The sequence below is a fragment of the Cryptomeria japonica genome, chromosome 4 (genome assembly GCF_030272615.1).
Source record: "Cryptomeria japonica chromosome 4, Sugi_1.0, whole genome shotgun sequence".
NCBI classification, from domain to species: Eukaryota; Viridiplantae; Streptophyta; class Pinopsida; order Cupressales; family Cupressaceae; genus Cryptomeria; species Cryptomeria japonica.
Window position 1 is genome coordinate 75,025,232 of NC_081408.1, and position 11,543 is coordinate 75,036,774.

General features: G+C 49.7%; 1 protein-coding gene across 1 annotated transcript; it reads right to left on the reverse strand.

The window, feature by feature from the left end:
• Nucleotides 1-2,382: 2,382 nt before the first annotated feature.
• LOC131874894 (ATP synthase subunit a-like) lies at nucleotides 2,383-3,332 on the reverse strand. The gene has a single exon (XM_059218836.1). It carries the CDS (start codon nucleotides 3,235-3,237, stop codon nucleotides 2,383-2,385), a length of 855 nt encoding a protein of 284 aa, XP_059074819.1. The 5' UTR covers nucleotides 3,238-3,332.
• Between the last annotated feature and the right edge of the window lie 8,211 nt (nucleotides 3,333-11,543).

An 11,543-nucleotide genomic window follows, 5' to 3' on the forward strand; every position in this document is an offset into this window, starting at 1 on the left:
ATGAGCACTCACGACCACTTCTTATTCGGGGCTCGGGTTATTGATCCAAACCCCTACTATTTGAAGGGCTTCCCCCCCACCCCAGGTTGGTTCGAATTCCACCCGCCCGCCTAGAATTCCTGCCGTACGGGGTGGGTGGGAGGACAAAAGGGGCAAGCTTATTCATTATTATAGCAAGTTAATTAATAATACTCTAGCAAGCTGATTCCCTTCAAATAGTAGGGGGGGTGGGTGGGAAGAGATAGAGTTGGAAAGCTTGGCTGAAATAGCTATTTTATGAGAGGAAAGCATTATAAGGAAGGCAGGCCAATTCGAAGCCCCCTCTGGCACTCTCGATTCGAGGGCCTTCACTATCTCTCCTACTTGAAAACCATCTCTCTCAGGCAGAGGGCCTCGACCGAGTGAATACGGGCATCAAGGGTACTTTCCCATTCCAATCCATTCCTATCCCAGCCGGGACAGCCCAACCCTTCTCATTCTAGGTCGAGCGTGTTGAACGGGTCGATCGAGTCACTTCGATCCCGCGAGACGGGCATGCATAAACTTTTCATTCCCAACTCAATTATTGAAAAAAAGAGAAGGTTGCCCTGAACCATAACTCCCCCCCACCCAGAATTCTAGTTGTTAGTTTTGGCCCTGAATTCTAGTGCCCGCCCCGGCAGGCGGTTGGCCAGATTCTATACGTAACAGCCCATAGAATAGTAGGGGCCCCCCACCAATGTTACGTATAGAATCTTTCTCTATCTTTCAATCAAGTTTAGTTGAAAAGGTTACTTCAGAATAAATACTCCAGTTCCTATGGGGACACTAGGGGAGTGCCTTTCGGTTCCTATCCTGCTTTACCTACTTAACCCGGTTCCCAAGATCCCATGGGAGAGTGCCGGTTCCTCTGGGGAATACAGCACGGGATGCGGAACCTGCACGATAACTAGCACGAGATCCGAGAGATGCAGACAAAGCGAGATCTACCCGAAAGCTATAGAGCTATGAAATGTGGGAGATGCACTGGTAAGTTACTCCCATAGATGTAGCACCTCCTGTTAGAGATGGTCACATGAACAGGAGCTGCGGAGGATGCAGAACCCGCCCCGGGGTTCCTATTCCATTTCACTTGTCCGGCCGAACCCGAGATAAAAGCATAGAATTGAGTCCCGGTTCATTAATCAGTTCATTAATAAACCTGCTAGTCTCGCCCTACGGGGGTGGGGGGAAAAAAGAAACTATCTACAACGCCTCGCCAAACTGTTTACGTAATGACCGACCCTCATCTATCTTATAGGCAAGTACCGCCCATTGTTGCGAAAGAATCCTGCGCGGTTATTCTAGCATATTCGGGGGCTAGAATCGAGCTAGAATAACACTATAGTTGATAGTAGGGCAGGGCGCCGAGGGCCGACTTCAGGGCCTTTACTCGGGAGGTCGGCAGATAGAGATAGGGCGGGCAGGGCCTTGACTCTCCACGAATCAATGGTACGCCCATTAGAATAGTAGGGGTGTAGTGAGCGCCCTATCTCCTCCCACCCACCCCCGTAGTGAGTGGCCATTACCATTATAGTTGAGGCACAACCGCCCCTTCCTATATAGTTCGAAGTCGACCAGTGAGCGAGTAGCAGAGGGGCCCATTAGAATAGTAGGGGTGGTAGTGCAGAAATACTAGGCCACGTGCCAGTGCTAGGCCACGAAAGCAGTGGTTTGTTCCGGGAAGACGTCGGGTGGGCGAAAAAAGGAGGGTTGGTTCGCTTATGATTAACGGTACCCAATGCAGAGGATGAAGCGTTATAAACAACGGAATAACGTTGTTTATTAGACCAAAGAAACGGTGAAGTCCGGCTCTCCCGGCTAAGGGCTCCCTACCCATCCGCCCATTAGAATAGTAGGGGCAATTGCTTTTGCTCAATTATAGAGAAACTCTACAGATAGGCAATAGAACCCCCCCACAATAACAACTAATCTACCTCTTAGGCCCCTCGCGAATAGTAGGGGCCCCCCACCCTACCATAGAATGTCGAGGGGCCCTCCCACTCCATAGAATTGTAGGGCGAGCAGTCCATAGCCTCCTCCCACCCACCCTTATTCTAGCGTCATTCTAGCGGGCTCCCAGGCCCTCAAATTTGATGGGTAAATTAATGCACCCCAGAGAATTGATAGGGGGCCCTTTAGAATAGTAGGGGGCAGTCAAGCCCTACCAGAAAATGTCGAGGGGCTATGGACCCTACCCCTACCCCCCTACTATCTAAAGGGAAGGGGAAGGGATCAGCTTGCTAGAGTACGACATCAGCTTGCCCCGGCATGTCCTCCCACCCACCCCTACTATTCGCGAGGGGGGTGTTCATGGGGCCCCTACTATTCTATGGTAGTTCCTATGCAGGGCAATTCTATATTCTAGAAAGAAAGGAGCTTGAGGCCCATTACTATACTGAATTGGAGTTGATGAAGATTTATAGCGTCATTCGGGTGAATACAAATTGAGATTGTAAAGACATAAGCTTGTGATATAGCCACACCTAATTCCGGACCGGTCAGTGCGAAAACGATTGATAGAGGACCAAGACCTCCTGAGAAATACATTATGTTATTCAGACACAGCATAGTCCGAGCGAACCCACTTGAGATCTTTACTAAACTATGACCAGCCATCATATTAGCGAATAAACGTATTCCTGAGCTTAATGCGCGGAAACGATAAGGGATTAGCTCAGGGAGTACTGAGAAAGGTGCTAACGGCAGTGGTACTCCCGCGGGTAATAAGAAGCTGAAGAGATGAAGCCCATTTCTTTGAGATCCCACTAGAGTAATTCCAATAAAGGGCGAAAAAGAGAGACCCGAAGTAATGATGAAATGACTTGTCACTGTGAAGCTATATGGTATCATACCTTGGGGATTACGGAATGACAAAAACGTGAAAGTGACCGGGATGCAGGGGAAAGACTTTTGCTTCACATTTTCAGAAAGACCGCCTATTTGTTCGTTCACCGGGTTCAGCACGAAATCATGAATAAGCTCTACCAATGATTGCCAAGCATTTGGTTCTAGGTTTCCTCCGTTCTTAGTGGCGGAATGAACCGAGAGCGGGACTAAACCGGTAGTTAGCAACATGAACAAAGGGGAATTTGTGAATGGGGAATACGAGTTCCCTATCTTCACAGGAATCGATGGGATAATGGCGAATTGCTCGAGTGGGCTGTTTAGCGTAATAAATACTTTTATCTCCTCCTCTTCTAGGGGGCCGTTCGTCATAGCTTAAAGAGCAACAAGATATTAGGTAGGGCCTTCCGTCATAGCTTAAAGAGCGGTCGAGCGCACCAGTGGGGGCTATCTCCCCTAATGATATCTACATACGTGATATCATCGGGATTGAGGACCGATCTCTCTCCCTATCGGTCGATAGGGATCGGCCTATTATAGTTGAGTTGCCCTCGATTTCTTATCAGAAGAGTGCGTACCTGGGCTTCACGGGCAACGGCAAGTCAACTATCTGTTCCCGCCCTACTATTCTAAGGGCCCGAAAAAGGTGGGGTGGGAACGGCTGGAGGCTATAGATTGAAGCGCCCCGTCAGAATAGTAGGGCGGCATCTACCTCTTAGGCTAATCTCCCTCCCACCTTTTAACCCTACCCCTACCTTTATAGTGGTAAGGCCGGTAGGGTTCTTGTTCACCATGGCATAGCGAGCTAAACAGGGGTGGGGCCTGTTCGAGCAACTCCCAAACTCTCTGTCGGGCGGCGGGCAAATTAGAGGCTTTCCATACATAAATAATCTAGTTCAACCGGCATAACCCCTCTACCCATCCGGTGGTTATCCTCCCTACCACCACCGATTGAACCTCCAGTCTAGACTAGAGATGATTAATGCGTGCATTCCATTCTCACGAGAATATTATCTGATGACTACTAATAGAGTGAGTTGTTGTTCGAATCCTCGCCCTACAATTCTATGGGGAGTTCTTCAGAAACGGCATCGGGCGCCTATTGGAGCTTCGAATTCCCCGGGGGCCCCCCACCCTTCGGCTACGTAACATGGGTGGGTGGGAGGAGATGATTCTATACGTAACATGAATGCCCAAGCCTACCTACCTTTAACGCCGCCTATAGTGGGGAGGGTGGGTGGCCCCCCCGGGAGGTTTCTATTATTGTTGGCATGTGACGTATAGACTATAGAATCTAGTCTAGCCCTAGCCGGGGGCCCTTCTTCTGGCATGTTACATATATAACTCTTTATCCGCCCTACTATTCTAATAGAAAAGAGGGGGCAACTATGGCCTCCCACCCACCCCGGTGGACAGAATGGCTTGGGTGGTCCACCAGGAGATTCACTCACTCAACAGAATGGAATGGGCCCAGATCGACCACTCACAGATGGATCTATCGCCCCTTATCCCCTCCGGTCGGCAAGGGACTCCATTCGACCATTCATGGCTCATATCCCGTGGTAGCGATACTCCATGAGAAACGGGGGCGGGGGCATCAGCAGCACCTACAGTGGTGGACCCACCGGTCCCGAACCAACCAAATGAGATCGCATTGCCCGGGGTGGCTGGGAGGAAATAGAACCCCCCACCCATCCCCTTGACTTTCCACCCACCCAACTCAACTAAACGACAACTAAATGGCAACTATAGTTGCAGCCCGATAAATAGAAGTTCCGACAGAATATAGGCAGCCGGGTGGTTAAGTTGCGATTCAGTTGTTTGTTAATAATCCCACCTCCTCAATGTAGAGAGGAGATGGGCATTCGTAGCCCCCAGCTGGCTGCTATCGATACGGGTATGATCCCTCTCATCCGTACCCCTTGCATTATTGATCTGAGCCCGATCCCAGTAACTAATGGCATGCGGCTCATCCCGTTGGTTCAGCAAAGGATCTAGTCCCACCTAGAATCGGGGATCGTAGCCGGCTATCTATACGTTGTGAGTCGGGCTCCTCCTTGATCGACATCGCATCCATCATCGAAGCAGCAAGCCGGTGGGGACAGTGATTGGTGTACGCGGGGGGTCGGGTGCCTGGTCTTGAAGGCTTGGTGCTGGGTCCAGGAAGCATGGAGAGATGGCGAGCAACGAATCCCATCGGTTCAACATTGAATCCAAACCCAAGCTCCTGGTTTCAGGGAATCGTAGCCAGGGGGAGAGAATGAAGCAGGCTGCTACCCACTGCCACCATTAACGACCGACTGAACGGGGCAGCGGAGAATCGAGGGAGGCGTTTGAGCCAATCATGCATCCATTGCTGGATCCGTCAATCGAGCCGAGATGGATCTATCTCCCCCTCCCCAGCAGCTACCTCCGGGTGGGAGGGAATAGTTATTGGGAAGCGGCCCCAACAAATATTATTGCTGCGGGAGGCAGGGAAGGCAGTGGGTGGGATAAGCTGCCATGACCATCCCAACCTCCGGTGCTTATTGCAGTGCCTATTGCCCCAAGCCAATGATTGGATAACAACTATGGCGTCCCAATCCGCGTTAGAGTAGTTTGGAGAGTAGGGGATAGTTTGGATAGGGGCCGGGAAAAAAAAAACACTTGATAGAAATCACTCGAACCTGCCCATAGAATTTTAGGGCACCCATTCTCCGTGACGCCCTATAGTTTTTTATGGGCAGTGCAGAGAGCTTGAGAAACCCCCTTTCTATACGTTAAAGGTGAGCCTCGTCGTTCTTTCTCTCCGAGGACTCTTGCTCTTTAGCCCATACTCGAGTGGAGAAGAGAAGGTTTTAGTTTTCTGAGTGAATGAATATTCAGATAGAAAGAGGTTACAGAAGAGAATTAGCTCTTTCTTTAGCCTAATGGAAAGCATTTGCCGATACCATCAGTCGTTCGGCAAGTTGGGGCTTGATTGGAGGAAGTCTCGCACCTTTCTCGAACTAGGAAGAAGAAAGCGAAGCGCATCAACCTGGGTTTTTAGCCTGTTGCTGGCGTAGATCTCTTCTCCGTAGCCGTGGCCGCAGCATGAACAACATTTCAATCTCGGTAGCTGTGGTTCTATCTTTCTATCCGGGAGTCTAATTAAACCAAGTTATAGCACGACGCGCCGCTCCTTCAGTTAAGTCCATAACTAGAATTGGCACAATACCAGTGGCCGTTGGAAGGCATAGATTGGGATTGGCTTTCGATTGAACCGGGCATGCAGGGGAATGAATCAATCCGGTCTCAAGAAACTCCCTTTCCCGAGCTGAATGAGGTTCGGGTCGCGGCAACTGGACTGTCTTCGGGAATCTCCGAAAGGGACTTCCCTGCCGGTTCAATTTCGGACTTTCATCTACCTCACCCTCATTTCATTCGGGTGAGTGATAACCTGCGATGATGAATCCCATTCAATCTAATTGGATTCAATTAATGTTCGGTTGTCATTTCCGCTAATGAATAAAAGAGGGCTGAAACCACTCACTTCTATTTTGATGAAGGTAGGTAGAAGGAAGCACTATCCACTCACCTATCTAGTTGTAGAGATTACCTTTACTTTCAATCCAAATGACCTTCTTCTCGATATCAGGAAGTGGGTATCCATTGTTGAAAGCAGTGCCGGCCACTTTCGTCGGAATCTAGGGGTCACGTTGGTATATACTTCCTGTGCAATGCGTCGGCTTGCCTGGATATCTGCTACACTAACGGCACTAATATGAAATGGGGAATGGTCCTAAGCTATCAAGTGGTCGGACCAGCAGAATGACCGATCGGGTTTTGACCTCTAGAGCTGGATTTGGCTTAATCCTATTGATGAGCTGGACTTACCTAACCCGACCCGGGCCCTCGAGACTGGGGAAGACCAGAGTCCCTGTGATGAGCTGGACCTTGTATCGCGTGTAGGCAAACCATGTCTCTATTTCTCAAAAAGCGCCCTACTATCTAGCGCCTTCCGCCCACATTTGCTTTATGATATGTGCTGCTCATAGCGGTTCCTGAATGCCAGCTGCCGGGGTCAGTCAGCGTGTTCCGTACATAGGTCCGCTCTAGGACTCCGCCGAAGCTGCAGATTCACATTATGAATATGCGGTGCGGCAAAGCACCACGCGCACTCGGCCGGCGATAATGAAACCGAAACTATGGCAGTGGGAATGAATGGAATGAATGGGCAGAAATGGATGGGATGGAGATGGGAGCAAAGCCAACATGCGTGGAAACGGTGGGAAAGGATCAACAAACACAGTTGTGCCTGCGGAAAAAGAAGTAGATTCCGGGTGGCTGCTGGGCTACGCTAATATTTCCTCCTTTCTAACCTGGTCTTACCCCGGCCCTCGGCTTTACCTGACTAACCAATGCCCATTCATTGCCCATAGAATAGTAGGGCCTGCTTCATAATGATGCTTCGACCGAGAAGAATATCTATGGGTGGGTAGTATAGTATAGACCTTGCGGAATTGGAAACATTCAAAACTCTGCCTACGGGAGACAGCAACAAGAAGAAGCGGGGGGCGCCTCTGCCATGAATAGACGGCCGATGAACTCAGACGGATCTTTATTCGTATCAACTCCGTCTTCCGTCTATTATCCGATGAACTCGGCGGATCTTTGGTAGGCCGATAAACGGCGACATGTTACGACGTATAGAATGCTGGATTATTGCGCAGGTTGTGCCCTTCGTAAAACGAAGAGATGGGGGAAGTATACCAGCATATCTCAGACGTATCAAGAACTTCTGAACTCGACATCTATATTCCCACCCACCAACAACTAATCTACCTCTTGCTCGAATCAGCAACTATAATAGCCGGGGGGGCCTCCCACCCACCCCAGGGGAATAGAAGCAGTACTTCACTCCCAATTGATGAATCACTGAACCATCCAATCCAGTATCGTGATAAAGGAACACGATCCAAGCTCCTGCCTCGATGAACTCCAGCCCTTTTCTCCCAATCCCAATCCCTTATCTCAGCCCCTGCTCTTCCCTTCAATCATTTCTCTCCATCCCAACCTGACACAACCAGTCCAAACTGCATCTCTTCTCTTGCCTCAACACCCAATTCCCATATCTTCTTTCTTTCCTCCGACCCTACCCCGGATACTGATCCCTCAACTCCTGCCATAAACGAAGGGCCAATGGGTTGAATGGGCAAGCACTCTGCTTTAAATGAATAAGAAATGGTTCAACTACAGCTCCCGATCCGATACGGAGCCAGGTAACCCTCCCTTGAAATGAAGAGAACTACAGCCACCCGGAGTGCCTTTCCTTCCACAGCGCCTTAAGTCCTTCCACCCACCTTAGGGATAGCTTTTGTCCTCCCACCCACAACTATAGACTTATTGGAGGGGGGGGAATATAAGTATCTATAGTTAGCGACAAGAGGGGATTTGTTTAGAAGGGGGTTCCGTGACGGGAAGGATGATGGGCTTCTGGTTTTAAGGGCGGATGTCCCTTGCCAGGTAGACGGGTACTCCTATCAAGGGGGCTCGAACATTGCGGGTAATGTGGGCCCTACTATTCTAAAGGGCGGTGTTTGTGAGATCAAAAATCCGGAGCCGAGACGCGCGTGTTTAATGGAGATCTGCCCCTCTTTTCTATTCTCGTTCAGTGAGTGGGGAAACGAGTTGCTCCATGAGTCGATCAGCTACAGATATAGATAGGGGCCCGCCCACCACTATTGCTGACCAGAAGCAAATTCTGAGTGCCCATGGGTCGTTGGGTGATGGATAGGTTGGGGGCTAGCCTTGACTAGGGTGAGGGTGTGTTGTGCATTCATACGCTCGCCTGTGCTCCCAGGGAGGCAATAGGCGTAGAAGTCCGGTTGTGTAGGAAAGTGCTTAGCAGGGGCAGGGGCTCGACATAAGGTCGTTGTTCCTGCAGATCAAGGAATAGGGCCTTGATTGCGTCGTACCGAGAAACGAGCTCTAAGCTGAGAGGACTCACAGGAGTCTTTGGACCGATCGAAATAGGTCTGATTCTTACTGTAGGGCTTCTCTTGCCCCGGGTCTGATCGTCAGATATTTTTTGGAATCCATACTATCCCAACCTCCGCAAAACATTTCCTCCTTTGGTAACGCACTCGACAATGGGGTGAAACTTGACAACCACATAGAATACCCCCCACCCTTATTAATTATCCTGCTAGAATAACGAACTCGGTTTCTTCCTTAGCATCCGGCGGTATTTATAGAAGCGTATCCCGGATCCCCACGTGAGAATAGGTCCGCGTGCGCTCCCATTTTGACACACACATTTGAAATGATAAGCTCATTCTGTCGAAGATGATGCGTGGAGTGACAGCCTGTCGAGTGGGTAGCTCGGCGTGGCCAGGAGTTAGTAGAATTAACTCTCGGGCTGGTTTTTTGAGTGGAACACATGAGTATTCAAGTCGATTCAATACGCAGGTAGCTAGGAGCTCCTGGAGCTTCTCATTTGTTGTGCACAAGCATGGGTATGGAAGAGGCTTTCTCCGAATCAAGGGATGGATGTCATATACGTCTCAACAATTCCTAAAGGGATGTATGCTCAGGGAAGGAATCGAAAGAGATAGATGGCCTACCCAACCATCTACCCCACTCCATAAGGGCGGTGGATCCACATGTAGCGATTGAGCACTGGGACACTGCGTTGATCGATCGGGCGGAACCGGGGGATGGAAACACTTTGCATTGAACGAGAACCTCCGCCGCCGTATGATTCCATGACCTACGAAAGGGATACAATATAAGGAGGGGGGGCCACAGCATCTAGATCAGAATCCCCTTCTCGAAAAAGGAGGAGTCTTAAGAGCTTATTTTAGCAGGCTGATTAATAAGGGTTGGGGGGACTCGATAGTGGTGACAAGTCCTGAGAGCCGGGTGGGGGGGGATCAATAGTGGTGACTTGATCTAGGTGCCTCCTCCCAATGGTCCGATCGGGCTGGAGCACCGGGCTCACCAAAGGGAAACTTCCGTCTTGAGTAGAGCGGACTGAGAGATCGGATTCCACATTAGGATAAAAGACGTGCTCGATCCAGCATTGGATGACTACGACTACCCGGCGGGGCATGCTCTCTCGGCGAGGGGGTGGTATGATTGGCCGGGAATCGACCAGTGGGGCATTACCCTCTTGTTCCCCCCCACCGTGCAGGGTGGGAATAAGAAGTGGAGTGGGAATAAGAAGCTTAACAGTCGAGTAACTGCATGGGTGGGGGCCCACCATAACTCCATCTTGGGGTCGAGTGACTTCGTTCCGGGTTGGGTGGGGACTAGCTATATCCACCCACCCGTTTCCAACGTAAACCCCCCACCCTGCATGCCTATAATTCCCACCCAACCCCCCTCTTTTCTATAGTTTTCTAAGGCTAGCAAGCTGATTAATGGCAGCCCCTACAATTCTATGGCCCTACTATTCTATGGGCGAATCGATCTCTCCTCGATCTCGAATCGATCTCTTAAAGAATAAATAATTCTCTGGGTGGAACCACCTATCCTAATTAATAAACCTGCTAGAATAATTGATCAACTATAGATAGTTCTCGCGGACATGGGGTCAAAAGTGACCCGCCCCCCAGTCAACCCTTCCTAAACCGGGTGGGAGGGAATAATAGGAAGAGAAAAAGTCTTTGGAATCAATCAACTAAAGCTGGCATGTTACGTAGATAATCTGGCCCCGGCCCCCCCGGAAGCTGATCATGGAATTCACTCATTACTGATAGTCCTATAGATAGTTGGTGTTGCTTCTGCTTCTTGGTCAACTGAATCACCTTATGCTGCTCCACCGACTGGATCAACAACTGGGTCAGAAATGACTGGTCCAACTCCTGAATCATCAGAAACAACTCCTGCTGCTATCTTTGCCTCTGTTGCTGTTGGATCTACTGATGGATCAACGAGCTCTGGTAAGGTATGCTACCTGTGCTAATGCTACTACCGGTGGATAACCCGCGTAATCAACTTACTCTACAGGATCTACTGATGCACCACCCGCCCGCTGCTACTTGTAGTGATGCTGCTGCTTCTTCAACTATGCCCCTACAATTCTATGTGGTAGGCTGGTGCTGCTAGTGGTGCTTAAACTGTTGCTTCATGGACAGGATCTACGGGATCCCCTACAATTCTATGGGTGCTTCTGCTTCATATACACCTTAAACTACTTAATATGGATAACGGCTGTGCTAGGCTATGTATATACTGCTACTACTACGTGGATATGCTCACATACGTGATTGTGTTGCTGGGACTGGTGAATATGCTGCTTAGGTACCATCCGTAGCCAAAGCATCTGTGGGTTATACCACTAGCTTTTCTTTTGGTCCCCTACAATTCTATGGGTGCTTCACCCGGATAGAAATATGTTGGCTATTGGTACTCGTACTGGTGAATCCATTAACCGTACAAGGTAAGCTCCAGGATATGGCTCTCGAAAGTCAATCTACACCTGGTAGCTTTGGATCTTTACCCCAGACTAGCTCCTACAATTCCCCCCCCCTTCCTGCTATCTAACCTACGTGTGCTTTCTACCCTTGCCTCTGCGGCATAAACCTATGCTACTGCTGTTAGATTCGGATCTGATTAAAGTTAAACAACGGGCTCTATTGCCCTAGCTACAGACCCTCTCCTTCCAAAGCCAATTGAATTAACTACTGTTGGATTAACTACTGAATCTATTGTTG

Coding starts and splice junctions, on each gene's coding strand:
- LOC131874894 (XM_059218836.1), bottom strand. CDS start 3,237: ATGACGAACGGCCCCCTAGAAGAGGAGGAGATAAAAGTATTTATTACG.